Source organism: Hypomesus transpacificus, chromosome 19 (genome assembly GCF_021917145.1).
Source record: "Hypomesus transpacificus isolate Combined female chromosome 19, fHypTra1, whole genome shotgun sequence".
NCBI lineage: Eukaryota > Metazoa > Chordata > Actinopteri > Osmeriformes > Osmeridae > Hypomesus > Hypomesus transpacificus.
Window position 1 is genome coordinate 9,372,306 of NC_061078.1, and position 27,255 is coordinate 9,399,560.

General features: G+C 40.6%; 1 protein-coding gene across 1 annotated transcript in view; it reads left to right on the top strand.

Annotated features, from left to right (window-relative positions):
* trip4 (thyroid hormone receptor interactor 4) overlaps window positions 1-25,213 on the top strand; it is a 39,687-nt gene extending 14,474 nt beyond the window's left edge. The window contains exons 12-13 of the mRNA XM_047041982.1: window positions 3,979-4,081; window positions 24,845-25,213. Of these exons, the coding sequence (XP_046897938.1) occupies window positions 3,979-4,081; window positions 24,845-24,909 (168 nt within the window). The 3' untranslated portion in view covers window positions 24,910-25,213. The remainder of the gene's footprint in view (window positions 1-3,978; window positions 4,082-24,844) is intronic.
* The last annotated feature ends 2,042 nt before the right edge of the window (window positions 25,214-27,255 follow it).

A 27,255-nucleotide genomic window follows, 5' to 3' on the forward strand; every position in this document is an offset into this window, starting at 1 on the left:
TATTTTGATTTGAATTACTCTCTTGTAGAGCTTTGTGGTGATAAAAAAAATAAAAAATCTGTAATAAAGGTTTTCAGCCCCAACATATAAGTGTGTTTATATGCTGTTGGCTCTCTCAAAGGGAATGAGTTAGGTTTTAATTTGGGTTTGCGGTCTTGTAATAAAATGGGATGGTTGCATTTTCGGTTCCAAATCTATTGTCCTTCTTGCCATAAGTCTTTCAGTAATATCTGACATATTGAGCCTTGATCCAGCAGTTCTTGACATTTCAGTGGTCTACACTATTGTTACGAAACAATCACTTCCAGTTTTCAAAACCATTAGTATGTCAAATACAGCATATCCCCATTTAGCTACAGTTTAGGATAAGTACATTTTATTATTATGGCACTGTGAAAGATAAGTGTAATAGGATATTGGAACATTGTAAAAATGATATGGATATAGCAGGCCAGCTTTACCACCGCCTCTCATCCTTTCATGAAGTGATCCCCTGGGATGTTAACACCCTGTCACCTCACAGGCGTCGCTTATCAACAGGGCTGAGTTGGATCCATCTGTTTCTTCATTTTGAGGGTTAAACCAGCCTTGACAGAGCCCTCTACTTATTATTTCACCTTTTCTCTTCCTTCCCTGGAGAAAACAACTCTCTTTTTCACCCTTTTTTTCTCTCCTGCTCTCAGTGACCCCACCTGTATTTCGCCCTTGCTGTCTAATCCCAAACCTCCCTTTGTCTCTTACCATCCTGTCGCACGGCTCCCTCTCCCCGGCTCTCTTCTCTTCTCTCTTCTGCTCTCTCCCCTGCTCTCTCCCTCTCTTCCAGCCCCAACCCCTTTCCCCATCCTCCTCATTTTTTAAAAGGCTCTCGCCACATGCTGTCTGTTCCCTTGCCTTGGTAGCACTCAACTGCCAATGAAGGCTGTGTTCATTGGGCTGAGATTGAATGCAGTCAAGCGGGGACGTGGCTAGGGCTGGGGGCCGAGCCAGACACACAGCTCTCCTATTACCACACAGACACCTGACCTGGCCCCACTCTGCCCTCGCCATCTCCCTCCCACCCCACCATTGGTGAAGGAGATTGCTTGTCTCTGCCTGCCATAATTGCCATCAGCAGAATGTGTTTTTGGACTGTCCCATGACTAGTTTACACCTTTCTGAGTTCTGGGTTCTTGTAACCAAGAGTAAACAGTTCAAGGCATTCTTTTTTTTTTTTTATTCATATAAACTTCTTTGTTTTCAAATATCCTAGACCTGGAACAGGGGCCTACTTGAGTGTTGTATAAAAAGGTCTTGGGTGGGCCACTGAGGTGGCTGTGTCCTTTCTCTGCCCTCTGATCTAGTATGACCCACATCTCCCCCTCCCCCTCAACCAGACTTTCCTCTTTGTACCATGTTCTCTCTTTCCTCAGCAGACTCTCTGTGAATTTCATATCATTACAGCCGGTTATTGTTGCAGTCCCACTGGCAATATCCCAGTAAATTGAAAATAATGGGTTTTTGGAGAAAGAATTGGTCATTTATTGACTTGGCAGAGTTGACAGAGGCAAATGGCAAATGTTTTTCCCCCTTCCACTGCTTCATTCGCTTTCTTTCTCTCTGTTTATTGGGCTTGAATTTTAATTCAATAAAATCCTGAGCTGCAGCAAAGTTGCTTGCCAACTCCAAGGAGCTACAGTACATGTAGGTCACAACCTTTATGTTGACTAGACACTTAAAATATCATGAATCTGGAGAGTCTGCTGTGATAGCTTTTAACATGGTTTGAGAAACTGTTTTCTACATATTATTATTCTCCAATAAGGGTGTCCTTAAAATGGTAATTGGCTTTAACAGTTTTATATGAAGTTTGTATGTGTGAACGTCGTTTAGAAGTGGTTCTATGACCCCTCTCTTCATGGAAGTTGGCATTATAATTCAGTTTGAATTTGAATGTGTATTCGCTCATTGCCTATGTGCTTTGAGTAACAGACACAAATGCTTCCCTTGTTTCATGCCCTTTCTATTAACACGATATAGAAACAATTAAATGGGGGAGGGGAGGCAGAGAATCTAGATTCAACAGCTTTAAATGCTAATTAGCTAATGGAGGATGAAAGAGGAAGGCAGAAAGAGCTGCATTTAACATGAGCTCACTCAACCACTTTGTCGAGTGAGCACAGTTACACTCCATTCGTTATACTTTCTTTCACACCCAAGAACGTATGGATTTACCATGAAAATTTAATGAAGGTTTAACTTGGTTTAGAATAGATTCATTCAAACTTAACCGATGACACGGAAATGTATTGTGTTGTTGTCACAGTCCAAAAGCACATGATTTGTTGGTGCTTGCCGATTTTTTCATGGCACAAGTTGTTGTCTACAGTCACAAATGGGATGTTTCACCATTATGTGTCATTCATTGAAGCAATGTTAAAGAAACTCACTAATTTCCTGTTTAAAAGCCATGCATGGTCAACTCACTATTAGCTCATCCATGTCTTACCTGTGTTGTTAATGTGAAAGGGACATTACATTCACAGACCAACAGTACTTTCATCTCCATTCTGTTTAATACAAAACATACAAAAATTATAAAATATTTCTAGAACATAATCTCCATATTTTGTGTGAGTGAAATAAGGAAGAAAAAAATATATATATATCATTTTTTAAATCCTGCCTGAACAACAAGGACCACAAGTGTTTACATATTTTATCACATAACGGGTATTACAGTAATACCTCAACATAGACTGCAATCTAAGATAACCAACTCCACCATCCCTCTCACTTTGTTAGGGACCACACAGAGAGACAGTGTGCTTGTCGATTTTCACCTTAAAGCTCTTGAGTTTATCACAACCTGCAGTGCTCCTTTGAGAGGGAGAGAGACAGAGACAGAGAGAGATTGAGACAGAGGTTGTAAGAAGGGGGAAAAAAGCATGCAGTCATAAAAAGCTGATGCTTCCTGGCTGCGAAGATGCAATCATTGGCACTATCTGATAGCGGTGGAGGAAATTGGATGAGCTGAAAACTGTTAGCCCCAGACAATTTGGAAAGATGACTCCTTTGTCATGGGCGTGTCAGTCAACCCCTCACCCCCAGCACCACTCTCATCTGAACAGCCGATAAATAAGACACAGAGAAGAAGATCTTTCTGGGCTACATTGCAGTCTTCGCAATGTTTGGGTCACATAAAGTTGCTTATTTTAGATCTTGTTGATTTGGCATTAAGTGTATTGTGAGGTGGTGCAAGACACCATTCAAAGTAGGTCATCATGTCTTTTGACAACATTGTTATCCACTTCTTGTACACATCAAATTCATTTATTTTAGTACAGACGTGCTCAAATTTGTTGGTACTCGTACAGCTCATTGAAGTAATGCTCCATTCTTTCTGAAACAATCTACCTGGAAGTAGTCGCTGTGTTGTTTGCCATCATTATGACCCAAAACACACAGCTAAGAGAAGGCACCCATCAAACCTGAGGGAGCAAGAGCAGTTTGCTCAGGAAGAGTTGGCCAAACTACCGGTTAACAAGTGCAGAAGTCTCAGTGAGAGCTACAGAAAACGTTTGATGGCAGTGATTGCCACTTAAGGTTGTTCAACAAAATATTAGGTTGAGGGTCCCATAATTTTGGTCCATGACATTTTCATTTGTTTTATTATTTACAATATTATGTTGGAAAACAAAATGAAAAGCAACTTCTGATTTCTATTCAATATTGAATCAACAATGGTGGATGCCAATTACTTTAGTCAGTTTCAAATGATTTCAGTGGAAATTGTGTATTCTTTGTTTTTTGTGGAGAGGTACCAACAAATTTGAGCACATTTGTTTGTTTTGTCTTCCCTCTAGGTTTTTCCATATTTGTGACACTGTCACTTCACTCACGTATACGGAAGCAATGCATTTTCAAGTGTGTCTAGTGGAGAAACAGCTTTGTGAGGTGATAGCTCACTACTCATATCCCTTAACTGTCTCCTCCCTGCAGTTTCCCAACACCTGTGAAGAGTCGGCATCTCCATTTGTTTTCATCTGTACCAACCCTCAGGAGTTGGTAGTGAAGTTCCCCATGAAAGGGAAGCACAAGATCTGTAAGTCCTTCCTTTTCCATGTCACAAATTAAGATGTTGAGATTTATTCTATATTGCACGCTAATGGAAACTATACAAATAATATATACCGAAAATGCATAAAATACTCATAGACGCATAAAATACTCATGTTTTGTATGAGATCTTGATTAATATGCACTTGTGTAGTAGATAAACGCCTTCTCTCAAACACACACAAAAACACATTTTTATTACAGTGCCCTCCAAAAGTATTGGAACAGTGAGGCGAATTCCTTTATTTTTGCTGTAGACTGAAAACATTTGGGCTTGACATCAAATAATGAACGTGAGACCAGAGATCAACGTTTCAGCTTTTATTTCCAGGTATTTACATCAGGATCTGATGCACAACTAAGAAAATATCACATTTTGTTTGAATCCACCCATTTGTCATGTGATCAAAAGTATTGGAACAGATATACTTAAAACATATTTAAGTGAATAAGACTTAATATTTAGTTGCAAATCCTTTGCTTTCAATAACTGCAGCAAGTCTGTGACCCATTGACGTCACCAAACTTTTGCATTCTTCCTTTTTGATGCTTTCCCAGGCTTTCACTGCAGCCTCTTTCAGTTGTTGTTTGTTTTGTGGGGTTCCTCCCTTCAGTCTCCTCTTAAGCAGGTAAAATGCATGCTCTATAGGGTTTAAGTCTGGAGATTGACTTGGCCAGTCTAATACCTTCCATTTCTTGCCCCTGATGAACTCCTTTGTTGTTTTGGCAGTGTGTTTTGGGTCGTTATCTTGCTGCATGATGAAGGCTCTGCCAATCAGTTTGGTTGCATCTTTCCTTAAATTGGCAGACAAAATGTTTCTGTAGACTTCCGAGTTCATTTTGCTGCTGCCATCATGTGTTACATCCTCAATGAAGATTAATGAGCCCGTCCCAGAAGAAGCCATGCAAGCCCAAGCCATGACATTACCTCCACCGTGTTTCACAGATGAGCTTGTGTGTTTGGGATCATGAGCAGTTCCTTTCTTCCTCCAAACTTTAGCCTTTCCATCACTTTGGTAAAAGTTAATCTTTGTCTCATCAGTCCATAAAACTTTGTCCCAGAATTTTTGAGGTTCATCTCTGTACTTTTTGGCAAATTCCAGCCTGGCCTTCCTATTCTTCTTGCTAATGAGTGGTTTGCATCTTCTGGTGTAGCCCTTGTACTTTTGTTCATGAAGTCTTCTGCGAACAGTAGATAGTGATACCTTCACTCCTGCCATCTGGAGGTTGTTGCTGATCTCACTAACAGTTGTTTTAGGGTCTTTCTTTACAGCTCTCACAATGTTTCTGTCATCAACTGCTGATGTTTTCCTTGGTCTACCTGTTCGACGTCTGTTACTTAGTACACCAGTAGTTTTCTTCTTCTTCAGGACATTCCAAATGGTTGTACTGGCTATGGCCAATGTTTCTGCAATGGCTCTGATTGATTTTCCATCTTCTCTAAGACTCACAATTGCTTGTTTTTCACCCAAAGACAGCGCTCTGGTTTTCATGTTGTTTTCACCTCTGAATACAGTCTGCATAGACAAAACCTATCTTACCCAATCTGAACCTGAGTGTAGACATTCAGTGGTATTTATTGATTGAATAATGTATGTAATAGGACACACCTGGTCAACAAAATACACCTGTCAGTCACATGTTCCAATACTTTTGCTCACGTGACAAATGGGTGGGTTTGAACAAAAAGGTGATATTTTCTAATTTGTGCATCAGATCCTGATGTAAATACCTGGAAATAAAAGCTGAAACGTTGATCTCTGGTTTCACATTCATCGTTTGATGTCAAGCCCAAATGTTTTCAGTCTACAGCAAAAATAAAGGAATTGGCCTCACTGTTCCAATACTTTTGGAGGGCACTGTATGTACCCAAGTGCCTTTCAAAAAAGCCGCCTGTAAGGGCAGGATTCTGTTACCCAGGCGACGTGCAAGGTTCAATTTCCGCAATGTTGTCAGTGCATTGTGTGATTTATAATGGGCTGAGCACATTCTCATGCGGTAGCTAGGCCAGAAAAACAATGTACCTGCAGGTGATTTTCTTAATGTTTCAAAATCTCTCAAGAAGCAAGAGGCAGTGCATGCTCCTTTTTAAGGTCCTTTAAAGTTCAACTGTAGATTTTTGGAATATTTATCATGAAAAGGCTTGATATGCCCTTTTGCTCAAATAAATAAGGTTTTTCTTGAGATGAATGCCAATGTTTGAAATCGTGGCACACTTCCAAAGGGTAAATGTCCTTATGTCCTGCTTGAATCTACTGAGCCACAGTACATACATCTGAAAATAACATGCCATGAGGGGATACTTATCTTTATTCTATGCCTTTTGTGGTCAGTTCTGATTGTACATTAATAACTTAAAAGCGTGCTTTCTGTAACAGAGAAATCTTGATGTAAAATGTGTATTTGTCTTTTTTAGAAAGTTTCCATGAATGACCTCTTCTGCATGTGTCCAAAAAAAAATTCCCATACGTTTTAGAAATGTTTTCACGATTCACTTTTTTATAGCAGCAGGAATGAAGGAATTTGGCTGAACCAGCCAACTAATGCTAGCTGAAGGTTTAGTGTCTGTTAGCTGACTAGTCTACTTACTGCTTTTCATGCTGATTTGACCACTTTTGTATCTTGTTGTGTATGCCAATACGGGGAAATGTGTGAGTGTGCTTTTGTTAGGAAGGCTCATACGAGGTGCTGCATTTTCCTTCATTCATCCAGTTACACGGATTGCATTCCACTCTCAACCACTCACCGCTTCATTTCAGTGTTAAAGCTGAAGGTCACCCCAAATGTCTAGAGCTGTTGGGTATTCAAGCAAGTGTCTCTCTATTGCAATCTCTTTATCCTTTTCTTTCTCTTGTCTGTGTGAATATGACTTGTTAGAGTAAGAGAGCTCCCTTACTATACGTGAGAGGGCTAGGAATGGACCACACGTACGCACACACACATACACACAAAGCCTGGTCGATTTGGATCAATTTTGCTCCCATGGCCAAACAAGAATGACCTGTCAATCAATCTGTCAGCTAGGGAGCACTGGAGATCCAGGTCATTATATCAGAATCTGGAGCTGAGACCCTACCAGTATCTGCAATTTAATTTGGGTCCGGTAATAGTCTGTAACACCATTTACTCTCAGTCACCGTATTAGCTGGGCCTCCTTTAACATTGCTTTTAATGGTTTGGTTCATTCATTTGGCCCATAATTATATTTAGGAAAATAACGAAAATATTGATATTGATAAAATGTCATCAAAGTTCATCCCTTCAAGTTCACAATGTATCTTCAATGGATTGACTGACATTTGAGATTGATACTTGCATGTTAGTTACTTCATCTAGAAACATATCTGTATTAACATGTAGTGTGCGTTTTTATGGACAAAGCCTGTGGGAATACTGTGAGAATTTATTTTGAAGCATGTTAATCTACCATAGGCCTATATTTACTTGTCAGTTCTTAAAAGCTACATGTCTTGGGAGTTGAGAGTACATCACTAGCAAAGTTTACTTGTTTACTCCATTTGTATTGTTGGATCCCATACATTCTGTGCTTTTCTCACTCTAATCATCATGTAATTTGCATTGTTTGCTTACATTAAGAAGCACTGCAATATTTATGGATTTGATCCCTTAGGTGGTGGCTTGCATACAGAAATGCCTGGGTATTTCAAGTGAAGTTGTGAGGAGAATTTGTTGTAGTAACCATCAGTTGTACTATTACCTCGTGGCTACCCTTTTGTTTCACGTGTGAAAACAAGGCACCATGGGATTGAAAACAGAGAAAGCCAATTAGCGAGCCAGCGTCCAGCTTTTCTCCTGAGGTGGTCATGATTTTTTTCTCCTTTCTTCTTCCCCTGTCCCGTATCTCCTTCTGTCATTTTTTCCATGCTTGTCTTCTGGGGACACAGAAAGGGTTTTAGAAAAGGAGGAAGTCCTTTTTCGTTATTTATTCATGAATTCCATTTAATATTCATGCCTTTTCCAGGGCTATCTGGGTGCGGAGGAGAATTTGCTGCCTTGGAGGCGGCTGGGCCAAAATCTGGTTTCAGCTCCAATGAGCCTAGCTGATGAAGGGAAAGAAGGAAGCGCAAGAGAGAGAGAGGAAGGTGGAGGGTTTTATGTGTTCTCCAGTAAATGCGAGGCAGGCCTGAAAGGTGACAGGCTGTGTTTATTACTGAGCTGTCATGCGGTTAATAGGGAGAGTAGAGTGGAGCTTGGCTGCCAGAGACTCGGCCAGCCAGTCAGCTAAGCTAGTAGATAGAGAGGGGGTGGGGAGGCTGTAAAGAGACCAGCAATAGGAATACGGGATTGCGGATGACTCCTCGAAGGACAAGGGATTTTATACAAGAAATCCTGATATTTATCTATTTTTCATCTCTGTTACATGTGATCTGTGATAGGCCAATTTTCTTCTGTTATCTCTCCCATCTTCTAATCAGTCATTTGTGATGACTAATTCCTGATTCCTTCCCACTCCTACTGTCTATTCTCTTCTCTCTTAATCCCTCACTTCACTGTCCTTTCCTCTCTTCCCATCTTCCTTTCTCTCTCCTTATCTTCCTCTGTTAAGCCCTTTGCAGTAGATCGATCCTTGGTCAGAGCTGTGCAGGCAAATGTAGACAGATGTGGTTGATAGTGATCAATGACCTTGATTAGCGAGAGATTATCCGGGTGTGAGGCAGTACTGGCCCAAGCTAACATTGATTGCACTTAGGCCACTGCCTTGTTTTTGTTAATTTGGCAGGTTAGGAATTGAGGATCAATAGCAGGTTTATTTGCCTATACTGAGCAGCACAAGGGATGAGGATGTTATTATGGTCGTTTTCAATTGGTCATGGTTACTGACTGGGCTGGGATATACTTTAGGGCTATAGATTTCAATAATTTATTTCACAACATTTTCTGTAGTTAATCATGATTATTCTGAAATGTTACATTTGCTTTGGGGCTCTAAATAATTGTAGTATTGTTTTTAAAACATTCAGCATTCAAGCTCAATTAATCTAACTAAGATTGGTACGTGTTGCTTATGACCTTGTCCATGGCCCTACAGTACAATGTGAAAATGGCAGAATATTAGCTTGCTGCATTTTCCCTCTTCCCTTTTCGTGGAGACACAGATGCAATAGCTATTAGACTCAGGCAGACTTCACAGCCATGTCAACATGGCAGACTTTTACAGATCAAGTGTAGTCAAAGTAAACAGCGCTTGTGTAGGGCCCTGTGTGGCTGAGCAGTGATCCAGGAACGTGGTCGACATTTCCCTGTGGCTCCAAACAGACCGTGACTCCAGTCCTCATTACAAGAGCGGGTCAGACCACCTGAGTAGGGAAAATAAATAATGCAGAGATAATCTGAGTGCTGCCACCTCACTGACACCATACCCAGTCCACCCCCACTCTTTGCCATGTGGTTGAACCCAAATCCTGGTGGAGTTACAGGACATACTGTAGTCAGTAAACCCATTACTTGGCACCTCTTTTACTGTACTTTCTTTTTGTATCCTTGCAATGGTTGATGGCAGAACACCTATGTTACCCTTTTCATCACAGAAAACACTTTTTAAGCATACCCAGAGATAGACACATGACAATGATGTTTGACACCTTGACCATGCCCTTTTGCTGATATGTTTCTCCACCATATTGCACCCCTATACAAGCAATGGCCAACAGCTTTGGTCTGGGAAAAAAACCCACTGTGCAAAATTCAGTTCTCTATCTTAATTCAATCCTAATTTTCTCCAACTGAGGGAATGAAAAGTCCAAGATAACATAGTTGCAATTCCAATTAAGTCTTATAGCAGTGCTGAGCTGATTGTGATATTTCCCCGTTTCCGTCTTTGTCCTTCTCATTTATGTTTAGCTTTGAAAATGTATTTCCTACTTTGTTATTAGAAGCAAGAGCCCTTGACTCGTTGGCCCCAGCCTCTGCCAAGACAGCCATTTAAGCTGTGATTAAAAATGTATATCTGAGTGAGAGGCTGGGGATGAGAGAGGGAAGTGGAGGGAGAAAAAGACTATTCCATGGCGAGATGAGAGTTCACATTTGGAGAGAGGAGCAGCCCAAGCAGCAGCTGCTCCCTGATAGCAGGTTGGAAGGTCTCTTCAGTACTCGGCCGTGTTCAACTGCTCGCCTCATGCCCTGCCATGAATATTGCATTAGACAACTACAGGGCCCCTTGTGTTAGACCCAGAGAGCAAAGTAGCAGCCATGGTACTAGAGCGTACAAGTGAAGATCTCACACACTTACTCTCCCTACCCCCACTGAGCACCTATCCATGTTATGAATGCACTGTGTTGACACGGCAGCAACCAGACCGGTTATAACACCATATAATCCCCTGACTGTCTCAGAAGGACCCCTATCTTGTAATGTGTCAAAAGCAATTACATTCATGTGCATCTGCAAAAATGTATGTCATTTGCTGTCATTTCCATGCGTGACTTTTTATTTTTGTCCTGTATTTTTGGGTCAGCATAATTGTCTTAGTGTCTTTAAGATGTTGTACGTTTCTGGCTCTGTTCAGAAATAAGCATTTAACATTACAGAGCAAAATAGCATTTGAGAAAAAGAGGGCAAGGCTGTCATTATAATAAAACCCAGTATTTGTTTATAAATGTTCATCTCAAGGGTAATTGAAAATTTGCATTTCTTTCAACAAGGTCACTGGAAGTGGAGGGACGGCCATATTTGTAAACTAGCCTGTATTACTATTAGCCATTAGCCTGAAACCTTGGCCCTTGCTCTGAAAGCTAAACACAAACACCTTGGAGCCAGAGGGGCCTGACCCTGAGTTCAACCAATGATGAGCAGAGGCTTTCATGTGTTCTCCCACCTTCCCCTCCCACTCTATAGTCTTTCATTACAGTGTTTCACTGAGTCCATTACCCAACCGTAATGTGCACTTAGCTGCCTAATCTCCACCGACATGCGACTCCCCCAGTGCACTACACACACTGTTTCTCATTTGAACGGGGACATCCTCTGAGGACGGCAATTTACGGGTTATTCAGATGAGGAATGCGTCCCCTCCCCCCTTTCCCCAGCCAGATTTCTGTTATTGCAGTCTATCTCTCCCTCTTCTTGCTTCTTACGTAATTTTTTAATTCTGTCCTATTTCCTTGTGTCTGCTGCTGCTGTTGCCGCTCAAGGTGGTGTTTGCAATGCTAATGAGGCAAGTCAGCAAGCAATGGTTTGTGGGGGGAGAATATATCCGAAAAGATGGGGATATGGTAATACAGCAATCTTAAACACAAGAGAGGTGCTCTAGAGAAAGCTGTACATTCTGTTCTTTTTTATGTATGAGACGTGTCATATAAGGAACGTTCAGAGAAACCAGTCTTGCATATTGCTGTTAACTGTTCAGGACTGTTGGTTTTTGTTTATATTTTAACCATTGCAATGTTCCTTCTCAATTTTCTCCAATTTGAATGTATTTGAGTTTTTTGCACCAGGCTTTTTATCTTCTCCTTGCTGAATCAGAATTAATGTTAGAAGCCAGAGGGTTCTCCACTGTGGAGAAGTAAGGACATGTCCAAGTAATTGTAGCTCTTTCTCAAGAGGTGGCACCTGCAGGCAGTTCCTGCTTAGTGTTTCCTCCCCTTAGCTTACCACCAATCGGGGGGAAAATAACTTCTGTCACGAGAGCCCAAGCAAGGACCCCTCAAGTGGATTTATGAAAAAGTATGAAGTTTTCTAAGAGGGTTCCTTGGTTTTGTTAAGGATTTAAAAGATTTATGGCTAGAAATGTTAGCGTTGTTTGTCAGCTTTCTTGGAGTGATCAAGAGTTGGTTAATGATGTCAGTGTTTTTGCTTATTGTCATAGTCTTTTTTGTGTCTTTTTCTTTAGTCTTATTTACTCTTATAAAGTCCCCAATGCAACTCTACACCATATTATTTGTTTCCAAAGTCCATTTGTAGATGCACTAATATACTCGACTTCTCATGATGCAACAGAATGTTTTTAAAGCATATACACTAACACTACTATTGTTTCAATAATTACTGGACCCAATTTAATTGGCTAGCTCGGTAGGCAAGACTATTCCAATGTAACTTGATATACTAACTTAACAATTAAAGGTGAACTAGCAGACTTTCCACAAATATAAAATCACAAGCCATTACAAGACAATAACAGTATCATACAACAATGAAGACTACAGTTTTTCCGAAACAATTTATGGACTGACAGTTTTTATTTCATTTATTGTGGCATGACATTGAAAATTAGAAATTGTTCCCTATACATATGGACCTTATTTTGTTATACGTGACTGTGACTCAGCCTATTTTTTGCGACTGACATCCAACCATCAACTTCTTCCTGACCTAGATTTTAAGACTCTAGAGATCTTCCTGAGTCCAGGAATATATGTTATTCCACATTGTTCCATGGAGCATATTTATTCTTCGAGCGCCTGAGCTAACTACCTTAGCCCTGGATCAGAGGCTTGAGCAGGATAATCCTTCGTCTGGCCTCCCCCTCCCCCACCCCCCGTTGTCCATGTTGGACTAAAAAGCAGTAACTGCCACATCCTTGGAAGAGAGCCACTTAGAAATGCCCTCCAAGCACCACTTAACACAATATCTCTCTTGATGGCGACCCTAACCTCATTCTACCTCAGGGGGGAGGGGAAACTGACCTCATACTTCCTTCTTCCCAGAGCTGACAGTATTGGAATTGGTTAATGCTATGTTTTAGACTCCTTATGTGGGATGGGTTTTAAAATATCATTATTTTTGTATTTTTCGAACCTCACCGTGATTAAATCATTTATTTGTTTTAATGTTCCACTTTAGGTCTCATGAGCCCTATCCCTCTACAAAGTTTAGTTGCAAGGGTATTAAGCCATATTAAGCCATGGCTTAACATCTGTCTATCCTCTGGTTTCTATAGTATGTGTTGATTGTAGACCTGAAGTGTAGACCTATTTGCTTAACCAACTACATATGTAAGTGTTAGTGGTTAAACCTTCAAATATTACTTGTGCTGTCAAGGAAGGAGTAATAAGCAAATTCATTTGAACAGGAATACCATGTTTGATACCCGCCGGCTTTTTGGAATTGTTCAGTGTGCCTGGAGGGTTCTCAAAAGCACCGGCACTATAAACAACACACAAACCTGTCAGATGTGACTCCTACATATAAGAGTTTTACTGCTTGAAATGAAGTATTTGAAACAAACAACAAGACACACACTGTGTGCAGTGAATACATTGACATAACTGCTCTTGGCTGACTTTACTGCAGTGAGCTTTGTTCCCATGCTAGAAAGCAAGAATCAAGTTTGTGTATATGGAAAGTAATGTGGAATAAAGTGAAGGGATAGGAATGTTTTGGTAAAGGAAAGGCTAGTTTTAAAAATAATTTGAAAGGATAAGTAGGATGTGCTCTGTAAGAGCGTTTGACTCTTAACTTGTGTAAACTCTCTTTGAAGGCATGTGATTTCAATCCACCTGTCTAACTAAGAAGCGTGAACACCAAAACACAGACCATGGTACCACTGGAAATCCATCATTACATCAAAATGGCTCTCAGTTGAAAACGACCCTCTTATAAAATATGTATTTAGTTAACAGGTTATGGGGATTTTATTTTAAATTGCCTTATGAATGTATTTTCTGTGGCATTCACATTAAAATAATTATGTTTTACATTCTGACTCTCTTTCCCTTCATAAAAAGGGATGTATAACAATAATATTTTATGTTTGTGTACACCATTATCTATTGGAAGAAAAAAAACTAAGCCTAGATTCTCAAAAATAAACCCTTACCAATATAAAATTTACAGTAAAAACTGCTGATATAAACTTGGAATATTAACTAAAACATATGCTACCCTCATGTTTTGTTACATCTAGCAAAAAAACATAGATACTGTAGGTGCAATGTAACATGCCACAATCATGTAGGTTATTGTTATTTTAAATAGTGCATCTGCCTACCTCTTTGAAATGCAATCTATTATTAGGTTTTACCACAACTTTGGTTTGTGAGTGCTTGTGATGTAGTGAGACACCCAAAGCCGTTTTGACACATGATTGACAGTGATTCTCGTATTGATTCAATATTCATGATTGAGCTTTACCCTACATCATTTCCGGCACCATTTGACCTAAGATACTTTTTCACATTGCCCTGTTTATGCCATTTTGCACTTCTCCTGAGAGCACCTGAGCTTCAGGGGGATAAGCACAAACATGTGTCACAGACACAGCTGATCCTCACTTTACAGTGCTGTTACAACAGCATCCTGGAAGCAGTCTGATTACTTATAGTGGGGAAGGAAATTGCCTTGGGCGTAAACAAGTCAAGTCCAATGAGATACACACAAAGGGCACACTGTCATCACTTACTGTCACTAATAGTTTACTAATTGTTTAAAAGTATGTCTTTTTTTTCACTTCAAAAGGTTCACATAGTTTACCAATGTGGTGGATTAGTCCTGTTTATTCTCAAGTTGTTATTGTCTACCTCTTCAATTTTTTCAAGTAAAACAAAGTATGTCCTTTATAAGAACCATTTCAACCCACTCTACTCCCTACTAAACACCTACTCATTCCCTCTCCCTACTGCCCACCTCCCCCGTACCCCCCTCCTCCTCCCACTCTACATGCAGATTCTCTCCCATCTTCTCTTCTGGATAATTATTGAGCATGCTGCCTGCTCGTTAAGCTTTCCAGGAGCAGGGTTGACCCACTTTGCATGTGGAGAGAGCCAGAGGGCCCTGAGTGAACGGCTTTGCTGTCTTAAATGAACCTCCCTGCCACACAGTAGGAAATATAACCCTTTCACTCACTGCAGGGGTTTGTTACCAAAGGAAGGGCGAAATGTACACACTGTTGCAATACTTCTGTATTGCAAAGTCTAGGTTCAAAAGCAAGTCTGACAGATGAAAACAGAGATTTTAGGGATATGTTGTCCCTGACCAAAACGTGAGATTTGGATCTCCACATCAGACATTACACTGAGTATTTTGAGTCAGCAAATAAAACTATTGGATACTTTCATTGGCCATGCATTGTCCACATTTTGTTAAATCTTTTGAGAGGTCACTCATAAGATGGGACCCTGCCGAACAAACAACACATAATGGCATACAACATGTAGAGACAGTACACACAATGTAATACACACATCCTGAAAATATCATAAAAAAGCACAAAGGCAAGACAATGGTCATAAAAAACAGTATGGGGAAATATATATATATTTACCTATTTCTATTTTTACGTCTCCAGCTTCAAAGCACTCCTGTTAACAAGTTTCATAGTTAATGCTTTTACAAGTAGTTTTTTTTTTTTTTTTTAAGAAGAAGCTACCTTGTCTCTAAAAACGTAAATAAATATGATGCAAGGTTGCTCCCTTGAAGAGATGGCCACCCAAACTTTTGAGACTGTCCTAAAGCAATCTCCAGTAAGTCATTTAAGGACTTTGTGGTAGACCGCATCAGGCGGTTTTAAAGTGGATGCTGTTGAGTGCAAATAAATTGTCACTGTAAGATGTTGCCTGAACCCTTTATATTCTGCATAGTATTGTGAAACAGACTTTATTTCAGTTGAACAATCTGTGTTTTGCTTTCAATTTCTTTATTTAATTTACATGGGTTTTAATAAACAGTTTATCATCCAGGCATTTGAATGAGGATATCTGTTGAGTTTGGATCCCACTAAAACTCCACTTTAGCAACAGATAATGGGTTTCCATTGTGGATTCTACAAGCTGACCTGATGCCAAGCCCAGCTTTCACGAAGAGACGATGGGAACACCCTGCACCAATTATCTTATCTGCCCTGCATGGGCCGGCCAGAACTGAAGTGCTGCCAAACTAGCTCTCAGAACAATTATTGCCTCGTCATTCGGAGGTCACACACTGGGCCATCATAACTAATCCATCTTTGGCTTTGTCGATCGCCAACAGCACAGTTCTCCATAAAAGCATGTAGTCCTCTTAGAAAATGCGGACCATTAGATACACCCCGTCTAGATACAAACCCCCATCTATGGAGAAATCAATGTCGGCCGATGGTGCGCGACTATGTCTGCTTTGTGGCTAAGAGCTGCAAGGAGCCAGAGGTTGGGCTTGATTGATTAAGTATCACACTGGTTTTTAGAGATGATGGATTCAGGAATGAGACGACCCACCTTGGCCTCTTGCTTTTTTCTCTGACGACGATAACTCTGTGTGTAGATATTATTTATTTTTTCCCTTTCACCTACTGCAATTAATAATTGGCCTTCGGTGTACATTCATTACAGACTACACAAAAATACCTGTGACAACAACGTTATTGTTACACAGGAACTGCTCTTTAAATGTGCGAATTAGTGGAATAAGAAGTGGAACGGGATATGGGGAAGAAGAGTGGGGGGCTTTTCGTGAGGGAGGTAGAGATTGTAGTTTATGTCTGTAAATCTAGCCTCCATTCCATGGAAGACATCTATTTCCATTTCTCTGTTGAACTTTTTTCAATCTCCCTTATACCCAGTGTGCTACAATGGTTGTCAAGAATGTGTCGACAAATTTAATGTATAAGCTGCAATCAGTTCCTTCGCTCATAGTGTCAGTCCTGTCATAAGCGTTATCCTTTAATAAGCATTTGACGTGAAACAGTGGTATGTTAACGATGTATTATTATGAGAGCCAATTGCGTGTTGTGGCATATTTTCCTTAATTATCACTCACCACCACTGCCACCACAAAAGGCGGATTGAATTGTTAACCCTCTTAAGTGTTTCATTTGGACACATGACAGAAAACTGCTAATCCGGAAGAGGATTTAAGAAATCATCCCTCTTCTTTATCTCTGTCTTTTTATCCCTCAACGCCCCCCTCTACCATCCATCTGTTTTTTTACCCTTTTATTTGCTTCATGCGCTACTGAGGAACACAATAATAGTTGGGAGGTAAGACAGCAGTGTGTCAGTATATCTGTGCATCTATGCATTCACGCATACTTTTCGTGTAGGACTGTGTGAGAGCAGCATGGCTCAATTTAAATTTTTATTAACAATCCGGTTACCTCTGTCTGTGAGACGGATGGCAAAGGGGCCTGCCGGATCAATGTCATCATGCCTCTAGCATGCCAAACAGCCTTGCCCATTGTGTTAACCACTTCCTATTCTCTTTTTCACTACACGATCACACACACACACACTCGCTCCCCCTCTGCCCTTTCTCACCAATCAGTGGGCTGGATGGAGATTGACAGCCCCATCAGCACTCCCTCATAGAGACAGGGACACGTCAATTGCCTTTAGAGAGTGAAACCTAACCTTGAGCTAACATACCCTTGGGCTAAATGGGCTACTTAGTCTGGGCCAATGGATCTTCATATTTGGCACTGTTCGGCATGCTGCATTCATAAATACCAAAAGTGGCCTCTTTAAAAACAGAATTTACTGTATTTCGAAGAGTATATAAAATTACAGAAATTAATGTCTTCAGATATAATTTTATGTTTCGCAGCGGTGCCCTCAAGATATCAGTGGTGCTGCCGTAGAAACCCCCATTGCAAAAGAAAAAAATTGATGAAGAGGTTAAACAACTTTGCAAAAATAGCTTTTGTCTAAATGTTATGAAGGTGGTGAGTAGATGCCATGAAAACTTCAATGGTGGTACTAACACATAGCTTTTTGGCTTTTTTCAAAACTGTAGGCCACCACAGAGGAGATCTGTATAATCTATTTAATGTCCTGGGGTTTGACTGTCAAAAACTGTCAGCTGAATCCTGACTAAAAGACAGATGAATCTTGTTTAAATCTGTGTGCAAGTATCTGACACCCACTCATGGACACCATGGATGGACAAACACACAAACAAACACACACACCATGGGGGTATTACATACACCCTGGGCAGACACTCAGAAACACACACACTGTACGAGAGCAGGATTGTATGTGCTGTTGACCTGAGCATAAAAAAATGCTACTGACAGTCTCATAGAAAGAAAGCATGTGTAAAGCTTCCTATCTTTTGGCCTTAAGCCTGTGTGTGCGTAATGCATGTGCACACATATACTGTAATTTTGCATGTCGATATACTTACCACTGTCCGTGTGTGTGTGTAGACGCAACTGAAGTGTATGCCTGTAGGGGTGTCAGCAGAGGTTTAAGATATTCAGCTAGCTGTCAGCACTGACACATTTCTACCTCTGCACTGCTGCACAGATATGCAAATTCAGCTTCCCCCTAGAATGCAGAGCACTGAAACAGCTTCAATTTATACCCCCTACCACCCACCCCCTACCCCCACCCCACCCTGCTCTGATTCTTCTCTCACCACTCTCCCAGGCTTTCTGTTTGGTCTTGGCTGCTCTGCTCATGTCATATGCCCTCGACAAAGAAATAAGGGGAAAGAATCCACAGAGACCATGAAGCACATGCTACTGAGTCTCACATATTCAGATGTCTGTGTGCACTATACACACCGCACGTCCTTTCTCCAATGGCACTATAGTATTAGGATTGTGTGGGTGTTGTACACAAAGCACTTCTCCCCACTCTGCCTCTCACGAATTAACCATGATGCAACACTGATAGCCCTTACTGCCACTGGTGAAATGCAATTAGTCAGTCACCAAGCCTCTCCAAGAGGCTATCTCACCAGCACACGGTGTCATCAGTAATCTAGTCTCTGCCTAATCTAAATGCCAATGTCTATCCCCAGTGATCCATTGCAAGCCGACAGACATTTGCATTCTAATTAGATGTGGGTAGGCATCTTTTATGGTGCTTTCCCTAATAACAGGCAAGATTCACCTTTTCAGAGTCCCACAGAGGCTGTTAAAAGTAGGTTACACTTTATGATATTCTGTCCCTTTGACATTGAGGCTGCCGAGGAATTAAGGAACGCTTTGAAACCACGCAGTGCAACTGCATGTCGCTTGATTAGACGTTTCCTCGAACGTCACATTAATTCACGTAATGCGTTCACTGCATGGGAATATATAGAAGGGGTTCAGAGACCCTTTTCAAAACCACTAACCCCATTTATATGACAACCTTTTCTTTCATCAATATTCCCATTCTTATACGAACATATCATGAACATGCAAAGATAGATGTGTCACATAGGCAGTATGGTCATACTTTTTTAATTGTCAGTAAGCTCATTATGTTACAATCTTAAGAAATCTGCATTGCTTTATTGGAAGACTATTCATAATGAGAAACCACTTGTGAGCTGTGAAAACTGCAATTTTAATCATGCAAGTTTTTAGAAGGGTTTGAGTTTCTCTACTTTAGGATATTAGCATGAACAATTTGTGAGCCAACGGTAGAATGGGATTCCTGCGAAAATAATAAAACCTCTAAATGTTGCTGCATTGCCAAAAGCATTCACGCAGGAATGACACAATAATCCAGTTTAAGACAGGACAGCTTCTTTGTGCAGTTTGCAGTCTGTGCTCAAGAACAGGAAGACACACCATGAGCAACCACCATGAAATCACTTGAAACATTTTACATAATAACATATGAGACAAGGAACATGCCTTCAAAACAAACAACACCAGGCGTGAATCCAGTCACTATCGTCTTCATCATTAAACGTAATTAAAAGATGTCCACGTTCTTAACGCTGCACATGCTGTTATTCAACAAAAATCAGAGATCAATTTCTGGGTGAGCCCAGGTTTAAATAAAGGAATCGGTTGATCAAGGACACATGCCATCTCCTAACATCACAGCGCACTGTATCAGAACACACTGCAACAAAGCGCTCAAGTCTCTCTCACGGTGAAAGCCTGAGGTGATTGATAACCAGCAAGGCGCCAGCCCCCTTCCAAGAATTACTCATGGCCGCAGGAGGAATCTGCTCTCTCTGTTAAGGAACATTAGCTCGGGCGACCCTTGTTACTGAGAGATTTTTCACTCCTGTTGCTGTAGACAGCAGGTTGGTAAGATAGAAGCTGAGAATCATCGGGTAATCTTGGACACTGGATCTGGGTGAGAAGGAGAAAGGGTCATAGATGTTCATTTTGAGTTGTGGAAAGATAAAGAAGGATTCTGAGAAATTCTGGCAAGCTAACAGATTCACATCCTCATTATTTTGTATTATCATATTTAAATGGGGACATACAAAGCCTGTGTTAACAACCTGGTGTCAGGCCATTTGGGCATTCCAACTATGTTTTTGTGAAGAGTCTGTGTCATGTTTCAGACTAACCTCAAATACTGCATTTAAAACATGGATATCAACATGCATCAAATAAATGGATGGGGTGGATGTTATTCAGTAAACAACAAGCCTATTCAAGTCTCACACATGGCACCGTCCTCTCTATAAATTGACCAGCCAGAGTGCAGGTTGTAGGAAGGGAATGTTAATTAGATGTGACTAACAGCAGGGTGGGAACCCAAGCTCCCCCCACCAAAACTCCCCTTCCCTCGCCATGGAAAGATTTGTTCACCTCTACTTTGCTGCAGCTGAGCTCCCTTGGGTATGTTTGGTATGTAGGATAGTTCACTTTCTGTGTACTATTGGCTCAAGATTGGCTCTAGATTAAAGAAATGGACTAGATGTCCTATTTTTGTAAAGGGGTTCAATTGAGTTGCGCTGACTCGAAGTCTAAATTTGGATGGTGTTATCCTTGATATGTGCGCTTTGTCATTTCATGGTTTAAATGGTCACTTTGTTTTACCCATAGTCATCTCTCACAGTTCAGATTGACTTCAGATCAACGTGTTACATTATCTATAGCTATTTAAAGTTGCATATTAAATCCATCCCAGTGAATATGGATCATTCTCAAGATAGATTTTCTGATTCCTCACTAGGTAAAATGCATTCCTTGCAGACATAAACAGCATAGCCCTATATTGTGATTATTTCAGGGTCAAGGCTAATGTACTTCAGTACGCTGAAAGGGGATCAATAGCTTTCTGGTAAATACTTTAAATGCATCTATATTACATTTATATTTACATTTAGTCATTTAGCAGACGCTCTTATCCAGAGCGACTTACAGTAACTACAGGGACATTCCCCCCGAGGCAAGTAGGGTGAAGTGCCTTGCCCAAGGACACAACGTCATTTGGCTCAGCCGGGAATCGAACTGGCGACCTTCAGATTACCAGCCCGATTCCCTCACCATTCAGCCACCTGACTCCCCATATTAGCTCTGTTGTGTTTCACAGATTTTATTTTTGTAATAGTTTGTATGCAATCAGAGTATGGAAGTTATTCACCGAACATTCTGTTTATTCAATTGGAAATGCATTTTTTAAATTGCAATTCGATATGCAAAGGAGCAATACAATCCGCAATTCAAATGGCGGCAGTTGTCAAATTGCAATTCAATGTGCAAATTACAATGCAATCCTCAATTCAGTTTGAATTTGTTGCAAAATTATTGCATATCATATTGACAATGTTTTTTTAACTCTTTATTCAAATGACATTTCAATGTGGCAGCGAAACAGGGCCCCCAGTCAATTGCATTACCATTTAATTGTCATCACGCTCTATTTGGGGCAAAATTCAAATGGGAATGCAATCTGTCAGTCCTCCCATCAAGGCGGGTCCCCACCCGTATTCAGGGTAAGACCCATCCCTACTCTGCTCCTGATTGGTTGATTGGCACTGAAAACCCAGTCATAGAGAGAAATGCAGCCGAAACTTAATCTAGCCAACAAAGGTAACAAGTACCAACCAATCAGAGGCAGAGTAGGGTTTTGGGGGGAAAACAGACGCAGCTTCGTTGCTAACAGCATTATGGCGACGGAAGAACTTGTTGCAACATTCACTGCCTTAGCAGTTGAATTGCCATTTGAAAAGTGTACTGCTATTTGAATAAAGAGTCTAATAAACTTCCATAGTCAGAGTAGTGAGGTATAGCTACATGTCAATGTGCTGCCCGGCAGGCAGTGCGTCTGTGTGTGTGCACATGCTCTGGGGAGTGTATTTACTGTCTTGATGATTGAGAGCTAGCCCTCTGTGAACACCCTGCACCTATTATACAGCCCCCTCCCCAGCTGCACTGTGAGGGCAATAAACCTCTCTACAGCAGGCCCCAAACAGAGTAGCAATCAATGGGAAATTATCTCAACCGATCGATGAGCCAGGCTTTCTATCTCTCCCTTTCCTCCTTTCATTCTGTATGTATTTCTGCCTCCGTCTTTCTCAGTCTCTTTTTGCTCCTTGCCCTCTATACCGGTCCCTCTTTGCATCTGTTTGATGTCCACCTGATAAACACACTCACTCACACACACACAGACACACACTGTGTCTCAAATATGCTCACACACACTCTTTACTGTTTCTTTCTCTCTCCATCGTTTGTCTCCTTCTCAAAAAGACTATGGCTCAGTACATCCAGAGCTATTAACTGTACCAGTCTGAACAGGCATTATCACGTCCTTGAAACAATCATCCCTGCTGGTAAAACACAGCCCTTAATCCAGCATTTGAGAGGAGTACTATTATCTCTATTTAATGCATTTCAAAATTTTTGAAGAATAAACAGAGAGCTTGATGTAAAAGCAATTGAGGTGAAAGGCCTGATAGGCCTAATCTATTTTAGGATTTTATATCACTTGATTATTTAATCTTTGTTCAATACGCTCGAGAGTTTTTGAATGCAGATTGTAACTGGCAGTATGGTCTCCAGAATATGGACGTTTATCTATTAAAGAATATAACACATTTAAATGCACTTTGAAATTGTTGAATGTTTTTGTACTATATTCTGCAATCACACATAAAAGAAGTAAGCCGTTTTGATGTCCATCTTAAAACCAGTAAACACGTTTTAGATCCCCTACATTTTCACCAGGATAAGTCACACTCCTTTTCTGGCTACAGCAAGATGCATTCCCTTTGCTGTGTAAGCTTTGCTCCAGGCATAACTGACAACACTTTCTGAAAACACTGACAGTATTTTAGACAGTATTTTAAATGATGAACAAACAGTGCTCCTTTCTAACACCTTGTTTACACTGCCACTACCCAGGTTCAGAGTTTAGTCTTAATGCGATGAGATGGATAGCAAACAGAAGTGACAACCACCAACGCTGCCTGATACACTTACATCATGTTTTTCCTAACTCCCCCAGTGAAAAATACCTATTGTCAGAGCTAAAGTTTGGAATTAAAGTTCAAGATTATTGTGTTCAATTGTTCACAGCTGGTTCCACACAGGTCATCTAATGCCCCTTTCACACCGAGAACAAGGGTCGTACCTGCTATATTGAAGTGGGTCAGACCACTTGTCTGACCAATTCAAAACAAACATGCAATACCTGTAATTCCTTTCTTTTCCAGTTCATACCAAAGACTGTGACAAAAGTAGGGCAGTTTACAGATCACCCATATCAGGAATTGAAGTTTGTGGGCAGACATAAACTGATATTATTAACCCAGTGCTCTATGGGTTAATAGAGTTTGGGGTTTACACTCCCTCTTGACCCATTTTGCTTACCCAGGTCACTGACCAGGGTTTCCATTTTCTCTGCATTTGTAGGTTATGCTTAAATGTGACATAAACTAAATGTTAGCACAGCAAGCAACTGAAATCATCTATTTATGTTGTTCTTCCGCTATTGTTTTTGATTGGTTCAAAAAAAAAGGATACAGAAATATGAGAGCCAATAAACGCTATCAATCTCAATTAAACAATGTAATCTCTTATCTGCCTTGTTTACCTCATGTAAAATATGTTTTAAACAAACTTCCTTCTATATTTGTTATCGTTATGATAATAAAAGAAAACACAAAGCATTGAAATAAATGATCCTATTGTAGTCTATTTTGTTTTACATATTTCTCTTTTCATACGTAGAACATATTTCTAAGTAAGACATTATGTTTAAACTGTGTACTACAGATCTTGGCATTACTCCCAAAAAGATGGCTTGCTAAGCGATTCGTTAAGTGTTACATAAGGTGGCTGAAAGGCCAGGAAAGTAAAGCCGCTCCTGTAAGATAAACAGCTACAAAAAAGTCCTCAGGTTTCCTGCAGTGGAGCAAGGCACTAGAACAGCTTGCCAAGTTTTATTGTCTAAGCTAAAGACCAAGCAAAAGTTTATATTTATATTTCAGCTATAATCTCCTTGTGTATGAATCACTTAGTAGAACATGTTTTTCCATGCATTTTGCTGATAAAAATACCAATTACAAAATTATTCAAAGCTATAGGAACAACATTATAGTATAATATAGTACATTGAATGTAATATGTTAATACAACACGAGTCAATCAATTCAATTCAGGAGATGGAAAATGACTATATGCTATCCAAACTCTAATTTATAATTAAATAAAAAGTTTGTATAACACTCTTATACATTTTGAATGAGTGGACTGTGTCACCTCTTATCTCCTCTTTCCCAGGCTGTCAAATTATTCCTACAATTTACAGGAAATTTCCTAAACAAAGCTCATTAGTACTACTGCTACAGCTTCATGTCAATATCATAGACGAGTGTCTCTGAATTTCTTAGCATCATAGTTTAGAAGATACATCTGCCTGGCTGAAAGACATGGATTAACGTCCCTACAGCTAAAGACAAGGGGTTAATCTCTGTTAGCAGTAGGATAAACAACCTCTCTGGCCTTTTCTCTAGCCAACCCCCCCTCTGTCTCGCCTATCTGCTGAGGCCGCCTCTAATCAGTGGGCCTTGAGCCCTCAGAAAGGTCACACTGTCCCTTTGATGGTACTTTGATTCATCCCTTCCTCCTCTCTCTTCCCTCCTCCCTTCCCCTCTCCCCTTATTTCCCCCCCCCTCTCAAACACACAGGGAAGCTGGAGAGCCAACACCACCAGGGTGCCAAAAAGGGGCTGGTTCCATCGGCAGCAGTGTGAATTCTGAGAGACAGAGGAGGAGAAGAGTGAGATGGAGTGAGATTGCGTAGGCAGTCACAGCTGGAGACGAGACGGAGGTTGACAGAAAGAGAACTTCAGATTCCAAATCATCTGTCTGTCCCTTGTGTTTTCATCAGGATGGACTAGCATGTATAACTGCTTCAAAGCCAGCCACATCTAATCAGGGGTTTTACAGTTAAAGAAAGTGACAGTGGAACCATATTAAAAAATCAAGCAAATATTTTGCCAAATTACATTGCCTTGAGCAGCTGTATTTTCTTCATTAATAAAAATAAAATATCTTCAATTTGTTTTTGCCTTTTACTGCCATATACACTCATTCTTTAATATCGAAATGTGTTGATCCCCTTTCTTGGTTTAATGAGGCAGCAAAGGCTAGGACATGCCATTTCTCTGGTGACTATAAAGTACCAATTGGCCATAAGAGCGATTAAGTCCCTGTTCCCTGTTCATTATTTCTGCAACAATGGCTGTCAAAGGCAGGCCTCTTGGATTCCAGGCCTTGGTGTGATTGAGAGTCCTCTTGGTGACAGCAGCGTCTTTACCTCAGTGAGAAATGAACAAAGGAGCCAAATGAACACCATGACTCCATACAGAGACTGAGCCTGGGTAAGCTGGAAGCCCTGGAGCCATTTATTATATTTGATTCAGTGTGGTTTTGCCACTTTAACCTTCAAGCTCATACAAAAGTTGTCAAAAGTCTTGTGTCAAAACAGACTCAGTTGAGTTATTTGCCACAACATTGTAACTGTGGTATAGCTGCTTGAGATGTGGTCTGTATATCTCAATTCAAATGTTTTGACTGTTTCCTGCCCAAGGGTGTACTTGAATGTGATTTGGACAACGTTGCACGAATCTCCAGTACAGCCCATCAAATGCCATTGTGTTTTTGTGTATCCCCATGCCTGGCATTGTAATTCCATTGATTGGCAAAGATTTACCCTTGTTTGAGTTGCAGATTAGCCAACAAAACCCTGCTCTGCAGCATTCAGCATGAGACCACCTAATTGCAGCAATACTCACAGTCATATCAGCCACCCAGTGCGTGTAAGTGCTCTCCTTTGTGAAGTTCCCCCACAAAAGGTGTTTTCCTGAAGGGGTGTTCAAGAATTTGTGAAATTCAGCCTCTGTGAATCAATGATGACAGCTTCTTGCCCTGTGGGTGGCCCTTATTCCCTCCTCCCCCAGTTCTGGACATTTCACTGGAAGAGAACAGACAGCAAGTTCAGACAAACAGATTGTTTGTGTTAGCCCGACAATCAAGCATTTGCAATTTTCTCTAACCATGTTTAAATAAACATGCCGTATATCATTTGTTGACATTTTTCACGCGTAAATGACTGAGATCTAATTATGGGCACAAAAGGCTTTGTGAGATACATTTGAATGTGAAAGAACTGCACTCACTCCAAATAGAATGAACTCTCACGGATGGTATGCGAGCAACAGCAGCTCTTCCTGTTTCTCAATCACGCTAGCTTCCTCAGGGCTCTTTCTCCCACTCCCTCTGTCCTTGCAGAAACTGCCTTGATAGCTACACTACTTCACAATAGCCGTATTCTTTTCTTACTCTAATGGTTGGGAAACAATAATAAGTGTACTTGAATCACTGAAAATGGGGCCATTGTCCAGCCCCCTTAAAAATTGGTATACGCATGACCACTGCCTGGTTTAGTGTCCAGTTTTATTCATTCCAATGCAGCACAAAGACTACATATTTAAACAGGAAATGGAAACAAATGTAATGTTGTACATTAGATTTCCATTGTTGTCCATGTTGTCTAATACAATTTCCAGATAAAAGTAGAATGTACGTGACTTGAACCAAACAAGAGTACTCAGAGCAGTTGCTTCTGCTTGGCCCCCTGCAAGGGTTAATTGGTGAACATCCCCCCACACACAAAAACACACACAATCTGGGATCGGAAACCACCCAATCTTCGAGGAAGTACATTTCTGCTCGGTGTTGACCGTTTGTTCAATGAAATACATTAAAACAACAAATTTCACTTTTGCAAGGGGGATGTACATTGTTGTAAAACAACAACAAAAACAATAATTTTATGGTAAGGTAAATTAAGGTAAACTAAAATCATGCTTCCATAACTTGCAAGAACACCGATACCGTCATACGGTTGTATGTCTTCTTCAATATCTTCTATTAGGTATTGTACATGGAACGTCCTCATAACACCCATGGTTGCCTGTGTATAGGGTGTGCCACAGATTCTTTGATGTAAGACCAGGCATGCATCGCTGTTAAGTAGAGCAGAAGTCCTGTCGGCAGCAGAGGCATGCCATCTCCTGTGTTCATCTACAGAGCCT